General features: G+C 49.9%; 1 protein-coding gene and 1 non-coding gene across 6 annotated transcripts in view; both read left to right on the forward strand.

Moving 5' to 3' along the window:
* The window catches only part of RAB11FIP4 (RAB11 family interacting protein 4), a 129,278-nt gene extending 118,970 nt beyond the window's left edge, over window positions 1-10,308 (forward strand). For 4 of the 5 annotated variants that reach the window (XM_064150526.1, XM_064150527.1, XM_064150529.1 and 1 more), the window contains 4 exons: window positions 211-348; window positions 1,157-1,315; window positions 1,664-1,807; window positions 3,598-10,308. In XM_064150526.1, coding sequence (XP_064006596.1) covers window positions 211-348; window positions 1,157-1,315; window positions 1,664-1,807; window positions 3,598-3,714 — 558 coding nt within the window. In that variant the 3' untranslated portion in view covers window positions 3,715-10,308. The remainder of the gene's footprint in view (window positions 1-210; window positions 349-1,156; window positions 1,316-1,663; window positions 1,808-3,597) is intronic. The other variant, XR_010303924.1, reaches the window with a different exon arrangement.
* A 5,729-nt stretch (window positions 10,309-16,037) lies between these two features.
* TRNAT-CGU (transfer RNA threonine (anticodon CGU)) lies at window positions 16,038-16,109 on the forward strand. The gene has a single exon. It is a non-coding gene; the product is annotated as a tRNA-Thr (tRNA).
* Window positions 16,110-17,861: the final 1,752 nt, after the last annotated feature.

Consider the following 17,861-nt stretch of genomic DNA (forward strand, 5'->3'; position numbering starts at 1 on the left):
GTTTATTTCTGTATATAGCTGTAGATATTGTCAGTATCTGCTTATATATTGTGCTAAGCTGCAAATATAAAGCTTCATTTCTTAATTTCCATCTGGATGAGTCTAGTCTGGGTGATTCATAAGAGTGGGGGTGCAGGTAACTCCCAAACCATCACAGTAGATTTGGGTTGTAAAGCTGGAGCTGGTTCTGAAGCTCTCCCTTTATTTCAGGAGAGGCAACGCATGTCAGACAGGCTGGAAGACACCAGCCTGAGGCTGAAGGATGAGATGGATCTATACAAGAGAATGATGGACAAACTGAGGCAGAACAGACTGGAATTCAACAAGGAGAGGGAAGCCACGCAGGAGGTGGGTGTGAAGAGGGATGTGAGACTAAGCAGTTGCATCTCATCTGCATGGGAGCCCATCTCAAAACAGGTGGGCAGGATAAACACTGCAAATCCACCATCCACTGACTGTGTGACTGGCTTGTGTTCCTATGGGAGGGGTACCCATGGGGTGATGAATGCTGCAGAACACCTAACAAATGGCAGTCTCTGAACCAGAGGATTTACAGCTCTTTGAAAACTTGCAGCCTTCAGTGTGTGCCCTATCATTTCCTTGCTATGTTTGCAAGGGAAATTTACAGAACCACAGAAACATGCAGTTGGCAAAGCCCCTCAGGATCACAAAGTCCAACCTACAACCCTACTCTACAAGACTCACCTTAACCCATACCCCTAAGCACCACATCCAAACCACCCTGAGACACATCTAGGGTCAGCGACTCCACCACCTCCCTGGGCAGCTCATTCCAGTCTTTGACCTCTTTGCTGTGGAAAACTTTTCCCTAATGTCCAATCTAAACCTCCCCAGTCCTTGTTCTGTCTCCAATTCCCTGCAAGAGGAGCCCAGCAGCAGCCTCTCCACACTGTCCCTTCAGGTAGCTGTAGAGAGAATTGTGCCTCTCAGACATGACGCCTAGAGCTCAGAGCCACTTCCAGCCCTGGAGTGACCTGTGCTTGCGTGCAGGAGCCAGTGGCTGTGGTGTAGGACTACCCAACCTCAGCCAGGCTCAGCTGGTGCTGCTGGCAGAGGAGAGAGGTGCAGCACAGCTGCCGCCAGGGAGGGCTGGCTGTGCAGGGCTGAGCAGACACAGCCTGCTTGCTGCCCACAGCTCATCGAGGACTTGCGGAAGGAGCTGGAGCACCTGCAGCTGTACAAGCTGGAGTGTGAGCGGCCGGGGCGTGGGAGGAGCTCTTCATCCAGCCTGAGTGAGTTCAACGCCAAGACCAGAGAGGTGGAGATGGAGCACGAAATAAAACGGCTGAAGCAGGTGAGCAGGAGAGGGCCTCTTGGTCCTTGTGAAACGTACAGGCTCTGAGGAGTGCCTCTGGCTGCAGCCCCTAGCACACTGCCCTGAGACTTTGAGCCTCTCTCAAGCACAAGGCTCCCATGCTGCACCTGGCTGTGGCTCCTTTGTAGAGGCAGCATTACCTGTGCACGTGGGAAATGCCTGCCTCAGGCAGGGAGGACTTGTCACTGGTGGTTAAAAGTTGCTGCTAGGTTGCAGCCTTACCCTATGTCATCCATCCAAGCTATGTGTGATTTCAAGAAGACATTTATACTGTAGTGAACCCTTGTAGGAAGAAGTCAAAAGCAATGTATTCTCTTCCTTCCACAGGAGAATCAGAAACTTCGTGACCAAAATGATGATCTTAATGGACAGATTTTAAGTCTTAGTCTTTATGAAGCTAAAAACCTCTTTGCAACGCAAACAAAAGCCCAGTCACTGGCTGCTGAAATTGATTCTGCATCAAGAGATGAGGTAGAGTGCTTTTTAAATCAAGTACTACGTCCAGAAATAAATGGTTTTCCATGTAATTAACTGTCAAGGTTGAACTATCTGAAGCTGACAAATGAACAGAAAAATCTGCTTTGCTGGGAGCTCAGCAGTGTTGGAAGGTTGCTTTAAATCCAGCAGCGGGTTTGGATGCTCCTTTCAGTGTAACTCTTCCTTTTGTCTCTCTCCAAAACGTTGGAATTGTTAGAGTCTCAGTGAGCTGTTCTACAGTGGGTCCATTGTAACATCTCTTACAGGGTCTCATGGTGATGTGACATTAATTTCATCTAGAAATTACCATAGGTAGTTACTGAAATTTTGACTTTCCATTCCAGATTTAGTTCGAAGTTACTTAAGTAAGCAGGTCTCACCTGAATCTAAATTTGAGCTGTATATTCCCTGTAGCAAAGCTGCCTTCTTGCAGAAAGTAGGTAGTGTGCAAGTCATAACCTGGTAATGCTTTGGGAGATGGTACAGAGACCCCGTTACGGGCTGGGTCAAGCTGGTTTAGCTCCTTTTAAGCTCCAGGACACACCCCAAGATCAGGCTGATGGATATATGCAAGAGCACCCAGGAAAAAGGGCAAGTTAGTGATGAAGGAGATTAAAAGGAATTGTTTGCCTTTGTGCTCTGTCTTCTGGGCTGAACTTTCATTTCTTCTTCAAGAGGACTCCTGAGACAAACCTTTTTACCCACTCTGTACTTGAATGACCCTGTTGGTTCCTGGGCAGTCCCTTGAAGTGCATACTTGAGTTTCTTGCTGAACCAGAGCACTGTAAATAAAGGCTTTTAATTGTTGAGCTCTAATTAGGTAAAAGCAAATTGGGCTTTGCTACTGTCAAGAGAAGTCTTTATTTCTCCTTCTGAATCTCCTGACTCTGGCTCATGCAAACACTCTCCCTCTAGAGGAGGAAAGTGCCTCCCTCGCAGCTCTGTTCCAGGCTTGGTAACCCTCACAGACCTGAGAAGCTTTTCCCATTGTGCCATTTTCCTGTAAAACCAAAATGAAGGCAAACTGCAGAGTCAGGTGGGACTTTCCTGAAGGCTAAGGAAAATGAACACCTGAGTCACACTGGGGCTAATGCTTCTGGACAGCTCCCTGGCGTCAAACATGTGGAGTATGAAAGCAGTCATCACCTTTGAAGAGTTTGAGGGGCCTTTCCCAGCCCAGAGGGCTAGGAAATGTTCCATGTAGAACATAGTGTTCAGTGGGTTGTTCTTGACTGTGTAGGAGTGTGTGTTGTTTTGGAGGGCTTGGTAGCTTTATTAGAGAGAGAAAGTATGCACATGATGGAGGGACAGCCCATAGTGGTCCAGTATGAGCCAGCAAAGCTTTTCATGCCATGTGATTTGGATTTCTCATTGAGTGTTGGGAAGCTGTTGCCTTGAAATGGAACAGCTCATCCAGCCTGATCTAGGGTAGAGTGTCCCTGCCCATGGCAGGGGAGGTGGAACTAGATGATCCCTGTGGTCCTTCCAAGCCTGACTGATTCTATCCACAGTGTAGATGCTGAGTGGATTGATGTGTTGAATAGGGAACATTTCAAATGACCTATAAAAGGTCCCTGGTATTCACTACCTCTCTTAACAGCAAACCTCCCTAACACAGGGATTGCTTCTGATGCAGGCCCAGTTTGGAGCTGGAAGTAGAATGCCCATGAAAAAGGGGATCTGGTGATGCTGGGCAGATGCTACTCTCTCACCTGTTTGCATTATATGCTGTTATGTAAACTAATGAGAGTCCTTAGAGAATATCTCCAAATGTTGTGTTTCAGCTCATGGAAGCCCTTAAAGAACAGGAAGAGATCAACTACAGATTGCGACAGTACATGGACAAGATCATTCTGGCAATCCTAGACCACAACCCCTCTATCTTGGAAATAAAGAACTGAAGAGAACGTGAGGAGGAGAAGCAGCAACTGCCTGATCTTTCTGCACATGCCACTGGATCTAAGCACCACTCTGATACTGTAAATGAACCTATAAATGCATACACAGACACTAGGTGTGAGTGTGGGCACGCGGGTGTGTTTCTGTCACCTTTGGTACACTCTTGTTTGTCCTTGGATTGGCTTGGGTAGACCTTTTTTGTTTTCCATGCACTTTCACTACCTGTGATAAGATGGATTCTGTATATTAATGTAATACCAATAGAACTGGATCATGCTCTTTTAGATACTGGACAAAATGACTCTACCTCTAGCTGTAAAAGTGAAAGAGAGAAAAGGACAATGGAAACATATGGATGTGGCCCTAACTTCAGGAGCAAGAATTGTTCTTTTCTTCCAGGAATTTGGGTGCCACAAACCAATTAACATCCCCAGGTTCAGTTCCTGACTGGTGCTGACTGTGTTATTTCCTGTTTAAGTTAGCTTTAGTACTTAAACCACGTGTAGGAGAAAAAAAGAAAACAAAAAAAAAGCCAAACTTTGGAGAAAAGGAAAGACACAAATTAAAAGGGAAGAAGAGGAAGATATTGCAGAATTGTTGCTATTTGTGGAAAATCACCCTCCAGTTGTTTGCCACTGTCAGCACAAAGTGCTTGTTATGTGAGATCACACTGGAGCCTGCTCTGGGATGCTCTGAGCCAGCCCGCTCTGGTGTATGTGTCTGTGTGCATGTCTGGGTGTTATGCCAGGGTCCCGTAGCATTGAGGCTAAGAAACTCTGTTCCCCTATTTTCAGGGGTTTATTATGGCCATCAAGATGAATTCTGGGATCTTGCCCTTTCCCCTCACCCTTAGCTTTAAGGATTTCACTGGAGGAACACACTACAGTTCTTACTAAAAAAAATAGATGGGAACAAAACCCAACCCACAAAAACCCACCCAACCAAAAACAACCCAGCAAAACTGCATGAACTAGCTCACTTCAGAGGGAGGAGGAGCAGCCCTTGAAAGCATGTGTTGAGTTGCCTTCCCTCCCCAGACACACTGCACTCCTTTGAGACTGACATTTTGTGGCAAGCTGTAGAGAGGACCGGCTGGGTCCTGCCACTGAAGAGGAGACTGACGTGGAGGGACTTCTTTCTACCAGTCAGGCAACACAGAGAGCTTGGTCTTGCAGAAGTTGCCACTTCACCCATGCATATCTAAAGCTCTGCCCAGGGAGCATATCCTGACCAGGCTGAGCAGTTGTGCAGGTGCTTAGCTGTCGCCATGTGCTGTGGCTGCTCATAGGAGTCATTGGGACAGAACATGAGCTTTAAAGCTGAGTCTGTGCTGAAATGCTGCCTTAAACAAGGATGGACTTCCACATGTGCCTGTGCTCTCCTGAGCTGCATCTTTGTGCTGTAGGGCTAGGGCCTGTTTAGCTAATGATGTAGCTTAGAGAAGGAGCTTGTGGAGTTGTTTGGGTAGGGGAGTGCTTAAACAAAAAAAATCTTTGATTCCAGTTTGGGTTTTTTAAAAGTAAATATTTTACACTTTGAATTCACAACAATTGGCACAGAAAGGGAGGCCCAGGTAGCCCCAGTCCACAGAGATGTTTCCTCCATTGAACTTACTCTCCAGAAGGATGTTGCAGTAGCAATGACTGTGCTTTTCTGTGTATTTCTTGCTGTTGGCAGTGTCTTGCCCCTAGTATCCTCTCGATGTATCTTGGTGTGTATATGTGATGAATTTGAATACATAAAACATGTATTCACTTATGGATGTAAATATATATATCTATATTTTTCTGCAGTCTCTGCTCTTGCCTTCAGTGTTGTGTTCCTGGAGTGATGGGAAGGGGGAAAGTACTGAAATCAAACCTTCTTGAAGGCAAGAAAATAAAACTGGTTTCTAATGTATCTGCCTTAGGCAGGTGGAAAGTAACAGGAAAGGGACCAGAGGAGTGACTGTGGAACACGACAGGCAGCACAGAGATTGTAGGAATGGAGTGCTGAGGCAGGGATGGCACAGCTGTGTTCAAACAGTGATGTCTCAGGGCTGGTTTCCTGAGGCTCTAGGATACCCTGGAGGAAGGAATTGCAAGACTGCTCCCTTGCCACCTGGGGATGGTGTTAAATGTCCTGTGCTAAATTGCAGCAGCTTCTGTTTGTGGTGAAGCAGGTGGAGCACCCTAGATGCCCCACACCTGCACTTTTCCCACCTGCTGCTGTTTCTGGATGTGCCACCCAGAAGGTAAGAGAGGAGCAGTTATCTTGGTGCTACCTACAGCTCCCTGCCCACAGGACCTGCATTTAGTGATGGCATTACCCCTGGGGGTGCTGCCTGTGAGTTGTGAGAGGACTTGTGGTGCTTGCAGACCCCAGAGAAGTGTCTCAGGGTGTCAGATGGCTGCTGCTAACTGCTGTGACAAGCAGGGCTGGCTGAGGCAGCAGTCCTGCTGCTGGAGCCACCTGGCTTTGGTAAGTAGCTCTTCTCTCCTGCTCTCATGAAGTGTGTTTAAATACAAGTGAAGCTGTTGCAGGTCAGTCTGATTGACTGAGTGTTTTCCCCTAAATATTTTTAAGAAAAACCAGCTTTTTAGCTTCAAAGTTGTAATCATCTAAACCCTATTCCCAATAGAGTAGAACATCAGCAAATGCTGAGGCCTGCAAATTGTGCTGAGCAGGAGGGAAGCAGAGAAGCCTGGCTTACCCCACCGAGACCACAGAGCCCAGCAGCGTGGACACAAGAAGAGGTGACTGTAAAGAGAGCCAAGATGTTGTGCAGGTAATTGGAGATGAGAAGTGAAGTCACTAATAGTGACAAATGGCTACCAACTCTGCCTCAAACCCTGAAGGCAGGATTGTAGTCATGGATTTTCTGAAGACTTACAGAGCTTCTCGCTGAGCTCTGTACCAGCTGCTTCAGCATTTGGAAGCTCTTCATTCCTGCAGTGTTTGCATTTGAAGAGCTGTTTTGCCACCATGGTGGTGGTGTCTGTAGCTCTGTTTTAATACAAAGAGGAGTTGCAGTTTGCTCCTGTGGGGCTCTCAGTGTGGCACTGCTCTCTGACTGTGCCAAAACATACTGGGTGCGTGCTGTGTTTGCCAAATGATGTGTAAGAGGTGGATACCTTAGAGGAAATCCTAAAAATCACTAATTAGCATTTGCATTCTTTGAGAGAGAGCAGATAAGAGACCAACTTGTTTTGCACTTCAAGCCTTGGAGAAATGCTTCTACCCCCGGAAAAAAATCCTCACATTTAATGCCATGCAGGAAACTCAGTGAGGAGGGATCACTTGGTGGGGCACGGGGGCAGGGAGAAGAGTTGCCTGATCCTGGCCTTGCAGAGAGTGTGGGCTTTGTTCAAGTGGCAGACACTGGCAGAAGAAACAGGAGGTGAGGGAGATGGGGAGGCACTGTTCTCAGTGTCTGTTCTCTGATAAATATTCTTTCCTGTGGGCTCCCTTTGTGCTCACAGGCCAGCTGGGGAGGGACAGGGTGCCTCTGCCAGGGTTAGTGGAACGATGCCTTCACTTCCCGAGGAGAGTGACTTCAAAGAGAAATGTGCTACCAGCTCATTCTAGCAATACTCAAGTGCAGCAAACGCTCCTGTGTCAAAGCTGTGCTTCTCATTTAACCCTCGGGGAGGCAAGCACCATCCAAGGTAACTCTGTCTTGATCTGCTCCTTAGTTCATTCTGCTTTAGACTCTGAGAAAGCTAAGAGACATCCTGGTCAGACCAGTTGCAAACCACTGCAAGTGCATGGAAAAAAAGGTCTTGCTCTGGCTGGAAGCTGTCTTCTATCAGGCTGACCCCCAGCTGCAGAAAAAAATACCTCTTTATAAACTTTGTACCTGAAATGTTGTCTCTCAAGAGTTCTCCTGATAGTGGTTGCTTCCCTCCAGACATCAGGCTCTGCTGCTGCCTAGTTCTGGTTTTGGAGTGTGGTGCTGATTCAACACTACAGTGACATCCAGAGTCAGCTTTTTGAGTACTTTCTGTTAAAGACTTGAGCTGTTTGGGCTCTGGTCGGGTTGTGAAGTGCAGCAGTGACAAACTGTAACCATCCCAGTTATCTTTAAGGATGTTTTCATCTGCCTTTTGTGTGGTCCTGGGCTATGTCCCATCTGTGTGGCAAAATGTAGCTGCATCTCATGGTGTGTTAGCACATGGGGTAAGCCTGAAGTTCATCCAGACAGGGGATCGTTGGCACATCTCTGTGAATTTTCCCTTGCTCCTGTGTAGCTACCCCATTGCATGCTCTACTTGCACACTGTTTACAAGGCACAGCCTTCCTAGCTTAGCCTACCAAGAGAACCTTACAGATAGTGACAGCAGCCTAAGAGAAACAGCTGCAGCCAGGGCCTCGGTACCATGGCTTGCCACAGTGTGGAGCCAGCTGACAGCTGCCTTGTGCTCCTTAAACTTTGGGCTTTTAGCTTCCTGCCTTAAGCCTCAAGGTTTTGTACAGCTGAGAGCAGTACCTATTCAAACACGTGACTAGAGAGGGGTTAGTTTGTACTAACACTTTACACCTAATGAAAACGTTTCATAACCAATACAGACCAGTGTGATGTAGTTTGGACACCTGCCCCTGGAACTGGTGTTTCTGTTTGAGGTAGGTGTTGTGAGTGGTACAGCTGTGTCACCTGTGCTGTCAGCTTCCGTGTCACTGTTCTCAGCACTGACAGTCGCCCTGGCAGACCCTCACTACACCACAGTGCCCTGGCAGGGGGGCACGGAGGTGATCGCTCTGGCAGGAGCATGTTGCATGCACAGGCAGCGAGGGGTACAGAAGGGCTGGGGCTGCTCATCCACCCAGAGCAGTGATCTTCCACCAGCCAGCTCTAGCCCTGTTTTATGGAGCACCTTATCCATGGCTAAATTATTCTGAGTTTGGGAGAGGAGGTGGGAAGGGCACGCTGCAGGGCAGCAAGCATTGCACTGACAGTATGTTTCAGTACTGAGCTCTCGGAGAACTCATGTCCCGGGGGTGGGAGCTGTTTGTTTTGCTTTGTTGCACAGACTGTACTTAACGTTTTTCTGCATGGTTCCATATCTTAGTACTTGTGCCTTTCTCTGTTGCGAGGACACGTCGTGTTGTCACATTTGGTCTCCTCTTTTGGGCACTTTTTATATACACTTTCTGGGTTGGATCTTCCTGGTTCTCATGTAATGTACATGTGTATATAGGAAATAGTTTGGATTTGTATCCATGTGCCTCCGAGATGTAAAAAACCCTCATTTTGTACAGGTTTTTTTAGAAGCACTAGGGCATGGTCTGAATTATGTAGCAAATGAAACTGAACATAATTAGCAGTTCTTTGTCTTCTTTTAGAAGTGCTGTGTCAGAGGGCTGGTCTCTTTTGTATGGCAGTGTCACACACACGCTCCCCAGATGGATTGCTCCGGTGTCCTTACGAGACCAATTCTATCCACTTGTTGGTTGCAGTTAATTCAAACTAATAAAACACTCGACTAAATGCTCTGGTCCTGACTTGGTGGTTGTAGTTTTTGTTCACACTGAAGCCAGTTTGATTATTTTTTAAATACTTGAAATGGACACCAGACCAACATTTCATTTGAACACGTTGCCCATTTCAAGTTCACTTCAGTTCTGGGATTATTTTTGTGGGTGTTGGCAAGTGATTGACTCTGCTCATTGAAATGGAAAGAGAAATAGCATTACCAGCTCATGGATGCTTCTTAGAAAGGGTAAAATGCTTTAGATTGCTTCTCTTCCCTCCCTGGCTTCTGTGGCAGCTTTTCCTAAGGACTGATGCTGGATCTGCATGATCTTCCCCTTGCAGATGTGAGAAACTGAGCATCTCTCTTTTGCTGTTTTGGCAAATGCTGGATAAACTTCTTACCTTGGACGCTGTAGCACAGCAGTCTCCTGCAGCATTTGGGAAGCTGAGTAGATGTCCTATAAGGCTGGGCCACCTCTACCCTGGTCCTACAAGTGTCCTTCCCTCCAGCCAACCTCTTCCTGAGCCGGTGCTTTCATTTATTGAGTGTTGACCCCCTCAGCTGGTGAGGTGCTTGAACTGTTCCCTCTCTCACACCTCGTGGTTTATCAATACCCACTCACCAGCCCCTGGACACACCAAGATAATGAATTGTGGCAAGTCACAAGAAAGAGGAACCATCGACATGCCCTGAATCTCCCAAAGCACAAAGTGTGATCTATAAAATGTATTCCATTCTCGTTGAGGAGCATATTTTAAACTGAATTTGGCACCCACTTGACATTGTAAAGCTGCCTTAGAAGCAAGGAAGTGGATTTATTTTTTAATGCAAAGGGCTGCTTGGTATGAAAATGAGCAAAGTCCACTTGCTCTGTTGTCGCTGAGAAAAGAAAACACCCCCAACCTGAGAAAAGCAGCCAGCCAAAGTGGCACCTGAGTATCTTACCCTCATCCTGTGATTTGCACCGCCGGTGGCGTGATGTCAGTGCTCTTGCGATGTGCCATTGCTCTGTTTTCTCTGTATCCTCTTGAACTACTTTCTGGGGACGACAAAGCTGTCCTTGCTGTTGTGGGTCCTTCCAGGTAGCTGTAATGTACAATCAGACGTGTAAATAAATTATTTGCTCTCCCTGCATGACTAAAACGTTGTCTGTAGTGGGTGACTGCCTGGATGTCCCCCGCACCCCTGCGTGCACGGCGCGGTACCCGCCTCTCTTTCTCTCCTCCACGGGCTGCAGTTCTGCTCTCGCCTGCCCGAATGCCAGCTTCCTCACCTGGGGCTGCGCTACAGGGATGCCACTAGGCTGCCTGTCCCAGCACAGGCTCTGTCTGGCAGCCGCAGCTGCGCTCGTTTGCCGGAGTTCGGCGGATCCCTGACGCCGAAGCTTCACGGGACCAGCGCGTTAATCTCCCCACCCACGGCGCTGGTGGTCCTCCAGCTGGGAGCTGTTTGCTTGATTTGGAGCCCGCTTGTTAACGCGATTGAAACAGAGTTCGCTGCTGACCCGTGCGGCTGAGGAGCCTGGGCCGCGGGTCCCGTCCCGGGGAGCAGCGAGCTGCTGCGGGGAGGGCCCTGCCTGCAGCCGCCCCTCGGGGTGGTCTGATCTGGTGTGGCGGCGCTGACCCCCGGCGCGCCGCGGAGCGGAGGCTCACGGCTAGCGGCAGCAGCTGCCCTCTGCGCACCTGAGGGCAAGCTCTGCCCCGGGCGGCTCGGCAGCGGCCTGCGCTCTGCCCGGCCCCAGGAGCAGCCACAGCTCCCGGGTGTGCTTCCAGCAAGGGTTGCCTGCGAGGGGCCGGGACAGGGATGAGACCCCTCGGGAAGCGCTGGCAGGTGGCACTCAGCGAGCAGCGGGGACAGAAGCAGCTCCTGGGCCTGGAGCAAGCTCAGGCGGCACTCGCCGAGTGCGCGTCGGAACAGGCCGGGTGTGAGGCGGGAAGGCAGAGGACACGGCGGTGCCTGCGGGGCCCTCCTGACCAACGCCCTGAGGTAAATTTTCTTTATCCTCTCCTGTTTGAGCTGCCAGAGCTGCTCCTCACTCCTCTGCTCTGCATTTTAGAGGGAAACACCAGGCGAGGGAGTGAGTAGCTGCGCAGGTGCAAGGCCTGTGGCGCGGAGGGAGGGAGGGAGGGCGCCATGGGCACAGGCACCGCGGGGCAGCCGGCCCAGGGCTGCTGTCTGTGGGCACTGCTGCCGAAAAGCGCCCTCCGCTCTTTTGGGAGAATGCTGCTGGAAGAGAGGCAGCCACAGACAGCCTACAAAGACGTTGGGCGTTTCTTGCTGCGAAAACCCGTGCCTTTCTCCGGTGTGCTGGGGAGGCTCCCGGGGGAAGCAGCAAAGCGAGCAGCCCTGTGCAGCTCTGCCCTGTCCTCCCTGCCCAGCAGCAGGTCAGAGGGAAGCCATCAGGGTTAGTGTGGAATTGCCCGTGCAGCTCACACCGGCATGGCTCGCAGCTGTGCTACTGCAGTGGGATGTAGTGGCTTTAAAGTTTGCTACTGCTCTCAGCTCACTTCATCAGGTGTCACTTGTACCCCTGGTGTGGAAAAGCCAGGGCTGCTCTGCCCCTGTGTGCATGGTGGTGACGGGTGTGAAGCCAGGGGACCAGCCCGGCCCCTGCATGCGGCAAGTTCTCTGCTCCCAGCTGAGCTCCACGCAAGAGAAAAAGGGAAAGGGAATTCTCTTGAAAAGACTTCATACTGCAGGGCCAATGCTTTCTTTGAAAAAGCACTACAGTGATCTTCAAGTGACCACAGCGTTGCTGTATATGCTACTTAGCGACAGACTAACAGCAACACAAGGATGTGTGGACATCGTAACTGAAGCCCTTTCTTACTGTAGCAGCAGTCTTTCCGTATGCCATTCTACAAATGGTGGTAACTCTATTGGTTATGGACTGCAGTGACAGGGTAAAGTATTGTTTTAACATTCTAATTGGGTAAAGGTGAGGTGTTGGCTATCTTGGCACAGACTGTTTTCACTTCTTTGTTCTGGATTAACTATGCCTCTGTACAAATGTTACACAAGGGGAGCATACCAGTTTACTATGTTTCTAACCTTAATCTTGTGTCAAAGGTACACAGGAACGCACTCTAGCTGACTCCCTTCCTCGGTTCCCACACCACAATGTGCAAACTGCTCTGCTTTGGCTGTCAGTTGTTTCTGATCCTGTTACATGTGTTTTACAGTATCAACCCATTGGGTTTCTGGGCAGCTTTTCTCCCTGGGGCTGCAGATAACTGAGGAACTGGAGTGAAAAACAGTGTATGAGTAATCCATGGAGCAGTTTGTGTGTTACCATGTCAGGGTTCCCTGTTCCCAAAATCCTCATGGCAATGAGATGTTGGATGTTCAGATCCAACAGAACAAGGGGGGGTCAGTCTCAAGTTGTGCCGGGAGAGGTATAGGCTGGATGTTAGGAGGAAGTTCTTGACAGAGAGAGTGATTGGTATTGGAATGGGCTGCCTAGAGAGAGGTGCTGGAGATGTTCAGGACATGACTGGATGGGGCACTTAGTGCCATGGTCTGGTTGATTGGATAGGGCTGAGTGATAGGTTGGACGGGATGAGTTTTGGAGGTCTCTTCCAACCTGGTTGATTCTATGATTTATAACAGCAGGCTCAAGGAAAATTCCCCACTGTGTATGCTAAACTGCTTCACCAGAGACACTGGGAACAGTTTTGTTTCCAGATCTCAGCAGTTCAAGCTAACGTATTGTACTACTGACCTGCTTCCAGAGCAGTTACTCACTGATATGCAATAAATACACATTGGGAAAGTAATCAGCTGTTTCTCTGAGAATAGGAATACATCACTGTGTACCTCACCAAGCCTGTAGTGGTTTCTAACACAATTAGGTTGTTCCTATTGGGTTGGGGAAGCTGAGACCTCTGGGTCATTTTGCAACCAGGAGTTAAAGCTTAGAACTCCCTAGGAGGTGATTGTTATCTTTGGGGGGGGGGGGGGGGGGGGGGGGGGGGTGAGAAGGGAAAGAGGCTTTGAAGACAGACAAAGGTTAAATGAGGCAGGAGCAGATCAGGAAATAGATTGCAGGAGCTGTGACTCCTGAAAACTTGGATGGTGGCAAGGAGAGTGGCTGCAAAGAGGAAATGCATCTCATGCGAGCACTGTGCGATTGCACCAGACAGCTCCCAGTCTGGCAGCAGCCTCTGATCGCCTCATGGTAGCTTGGCCCATCCAGTTCAGCATAGCAGTCTCAAAGCTGGGACTTTGATGCTTTTCCTCTGCTTTCCTTTGCTGTTCCTGATGGCCCATTTTTGCTAGCTCTGTGATGGCAGACAGGGGTCTGTGATGTGTCACTCACTCCACTCTAAATGTCTTTTGACCTACGTAATGCTGCAGGGACTCTCCCAGCTTGCATAACTTGGGTAAGTTATGTCTTTGGTGCCAGCTGCCTTTTGGACACGGTAAAGCATATGCCTAGTAAATTAAAGATTGTCCCAGATGTCAACCTTAACTGTGTGGATTAATAGTGATTTTAAAAGCTCCTCTGCAATGATCATGGGTAAGCATGTCTTCTGGCACGTTCCTTAAAACCTCTGCTCTCTCACATTGAGATCTGTGTCCTTATAGTGCTGAACGAACAAGGTCATCAATATTTTGATGCAACAGTGTTTAACATAAGGTTTACAACTAGAGTACAAGCTATGAAAAGAAAAAAAAGTTGAGCTGCAGCACCAAATGAGGTAGATGGACTGTAGCTACTGAAGGGCTGTGCTCTTTCTGTCCCTGTTGCACTGTAGCACATCAAGTTGTGGTTTATGTAGTGTTGTGTAATGGTCACTGAGTGGCTTTTCTTTATGGGCTCAGGCTTTTACTTAAAGCTTGAAGGGTCATGGGGCAGGATGGCTCTAAGCCCTCCTGCCATCTTCTGCTCTGCCTGAGCGCTTTTCCTGTGTAACAGAGATAACCCTAGACCAAGTCTGTCCTTCGGCCTCCTTTGTTCAAAGTGTGGCCTGAGGACTCGAGGCCTGGCTGGGCAAAGCAGCAGAGTGTGTGTTTGAGGGGAGTGTCCTGAAGAGCAGCAGCAGTTCTCTCTCATTTGTTGAATTACTGCTTAACTGTGGGTTAAAGGCACAGCCCCAAAGCCTCCCATCAGGGGCGGTGGGTGGTTGCAGCCAATCTTTCTCCCAGCAGAGAATGGCCAGACTCTTCATACGAGGCTGCCAGAGCCAGGAAGGGAGGAGGAAGAGCACTGCCAGGGCTATGCCATGTGCTGGGGAATGTGGTTAAACACTGCCTGCCTAAAACACGAACAGCAGGGCCACAGAGGGCTGAACACAAGCCATGATTTCTACAGCCCAAACAGCTCCTGCAGTCCTGTTGCCTTCAGCTCACAGGCATGGCTGGGGTGCTGCTCCCCAATCAATTGGGGTGTGAAGGGTGAAGCTTAGCACCTGAGAGTGGCTTAGAAGTGTTACCACGTAACAATGATACTTACCCTTTGGAGAGCAGCTGTTCCTCTTTGGAATGAGCTGTTCATCCCCCACGTGTTTTATTGATTTGTGCAAGGAGCACATTGCAGGTGCAGTACGTGCTCTTGTAACGAAGGTTGTGTAACTGGCATCTGGTTGAACAGGCAGCGGTGCTTGGATACAAATTCCTAGGTATAAAGTAGAGAGAGGGATTGTGCTCTGCCAGCCAGGCAGGCAGTTCAGACTGGCCTTGGATTGGTTTAATTTCTTTTTGGTTGGGCTGGGGTTTCCAGATGGCATGTGTAAACCCCAAACCACCACACTGCCCAGCAGTGGTTGAAAACTAGAAGGAGAAATTTCACTGTGAAGCCAAATAATAGCTCAAAACCTCATCCTTCACATTCTTCCCTCCTGTCCTACAGCTAGTGGTGATAAAAATGAGAGCTGATTCATTTCTTGGGTCTTAACCAAGCATTAGCCATAAGACTAAACATTTGGTAGCTGGAAACCCAAAGGAGGAAATATTAATAATGCAGTATTGTGTTTATGATTTATGCCAGTGTGATTTTACCATGCAAACAGAAGATAATGGGATTGAAGTGAAAAGTGAAAATCCCATTTGAATATCAGGAAACAGTTCCTGACAGAGAGCCGTGTTGAATCTCCTGATACTGCCCCAAGGGAAGGGGTGGAAACGCTGTTGCTTGGCACAGGGAGAGTGACGGCAGCAGTGTGCCAGGGGTAGGAGCTGTGCTGAGCCAGGTCGCAGTGCTGCGAGCAGGACTTGCTCCCACCGCTCCTGCTCCGGAGGGACCCTCCCTTCCCGCAAACAGGGAGGCAGGGCCGGAACAGGCCCACTAGCAGGTACCAGGCCCTGGAGAGCAGCAGGGCTGGGTGTGTGAACTCAGTACTGGCATTTCCCATGCGAACTTCTCCTGCTGGTCTCCTGCGGCAGCTCCGTGTTGCGGTAGCGATGCACAGCGCAACTGTCCTGAGAAAGGTCAGCAGCTGTCCTCCAGGAGAGGGAAACTCGCCGCCCACCCACCGTTCCATGGGCTGTTTGGGCAGTGCTGGTGACGCCGCCGAGCCCTGAAGCCCCAGGGGCTCAGCGCAGGGAACGCTGCCGGTGTGGCTTCAGCAGGAAGAGGCGTCTGAGGGACCTCTCTCAGCCGGGGAAGGGCCCAGCCGCCAATCCGAGGCACCGGACGGGGGCTGCGCCACCTGCCCGTCCTCCCGCCCAGGTTCCGCGGGGACAGCATCGCCGGCTGCCCTGCCCCGCCCGTTCCTGCAGCAGCCCCCGGGAAGCAGGAGGGGCTGCGGGGGATGGTTCGGCGCGGCGGGGACCATCCCGTGTCGCCGGCGGCAGGTCCCCGGGGCGGTCGCGGTCCCGGAGGGCGGTTTGCTCGCTTCCACTGGCGGCGCGGGGGTGCAGCTAGCCCGTCAGGCGCGGTGGCCAAGTGGTAAGGCGTCGGTCTCGTAAACCGAAGATCGCGGGTTCGAACCCCGTCCGTGCCTGCCGAGGCAGCGCGGTGCGTTGGCAAGCCCCATTGCGGGGAGGCCGCGGACGCCGCCTCGTTTGCGGCCGCTTTTTGCTCTCGGTTGCCGGTGTCGCGAATCCGCTACGTACAGAGCGGCGGGGAAGCTGTGGATCTCCGGGAGCGGAGCAGCGTAGCCCTGGGGTGGCCGCAATCCCCGTGGATTTGCACCGTAAACCCCGTGGGACGGTCGCGAGCGCCACGCGTGTTTACCGGAGGCGTCGTGGTGAGCCCTTGGGTGGCAGCCAGGCAGGCGATGAGTTGGCTAGAGACAGCGTGGGGTCTTCAGCGGGGAGCGAGGATCCAGAACCTACTTGGGACCGTCCAGCTCCGGTATTTGATGTCCTCCCAGGCATCACACCGGCGTAAGGCAGAAGGGGCACCGCTTTCTTGCCGGGGGGGTTTCTCTGTTTTGCCTCAGAGCCGTTGTCCTGAGCACAATGAATCACAGTTAAATTAAAGCTGATGCTGGCACTGCATCGCTACGGGGAAAACGCTGGGTGAGCCTGGAGGTGATGAATCCCTCTCACTGTTACTTCATAGGTGCTGGGATTGATGTAATTCCTGTGTAGAGACCTTCAGCAGTAAAGGAAGGTTGAATTCTGGAATAAACAAATACAGCTACAAAAAGCGTGGTGCATTTGTATCCTTTACAGCAGAACTGACCTTGGTTGCTGGGTTAATACATAAAGCTGTGAGAAGCTTTACATGTGTGCTGCCTCTGTAGAACATCACTTTGATTATTGCTGCTTTCAGACAGCTTAAAATATGCAAACAGAGTCGTTTCACTGCAAAACACCAACAGCCAGATAGCTGGGAAGAGCAAAGGAGCCTCTTCCAGACAACTGTCTGCTTCCTTTGATGCTTACAAAAGCTGAGGATTGCTGTTTAATGTGACACAGCCTGCAACTGACTGAGTAGGAGGCTGTTTGTCTTTCTCTAAGTGCTGGAAGTGTGTATGTGTGTGTAAGGTGTTTGGGGAGGTTGTTTGCACTAACCAGATATAGAGTATGTTAGTAAGCCATTAAAAAGACCGATGGTATGTTTTGATATAAAACCAAGAAATGCTGTTTAGAACTTGTTGGGGGGGTGTAGGCACAATTTTACTTGGAAAATGCAGTGCTGTCAAAATCCCATCAACCTCATAGGAGGCTTTTGAGGATGAAAGTTCCAGCTTTAAAACACCCTGGTTTGACCTTTTTTGAAGTAACTCTATAATGTCTCACATCAAAATATTTCTAATGATTCAAAAGCTGTCTTGCAGCTTTTGCAGAGAATTTCCAAATTCTGTGGGTTTGTTTCTGGTTGAAACCAATTGCAAAACCAAGGTTCTCCCTGAAACAGGTTTGCCATCCCATAAACCCCAGCAGCTGCATCTTGCCTAAACGTGTGCCATGAGCCTAGGACTAAGAACCAGGCGTTTCAGCAAGCTCTGGCTTTTCTGTTGCTCAACTTCAGTCTGCAGAACTGGAATATTCTAACTCCCAGCTGTCCTGCAAGGAAGGCCTTCCACAAACTCCTTGCCCAGGAGAGGGCTCCCCAGGGAAGCTCCATGCCAGGACTGCTGTTGTGCACCTTCACTCCTGGAACAAACTCACCTGCCTGGATCCCTTCTGTTCAGTTACATGCAGTTCTGTGTGCTGTCCTTAGCTCCCCAGCTCTTCACAGACACACTGATCCCAGGGCACAGGTATTTTTCCAGTCTGCAAGACCAACTTTTTAGGGCTTTTGG

Source organism: Pogoniulus pusillus, chromosome 11 (assembly GCF_015220805.1).
Source record: "Pogoniulus pusillus isolate bPogPus1 chromosome 11, bPogPus1.pri, whole genome shotgun sequence".
NCBI lineage: Eukaryota > Metazoa > Chordata > Aves > Piciformes > Lybiidae > Pogoniulus > Pogoniulus pusillus.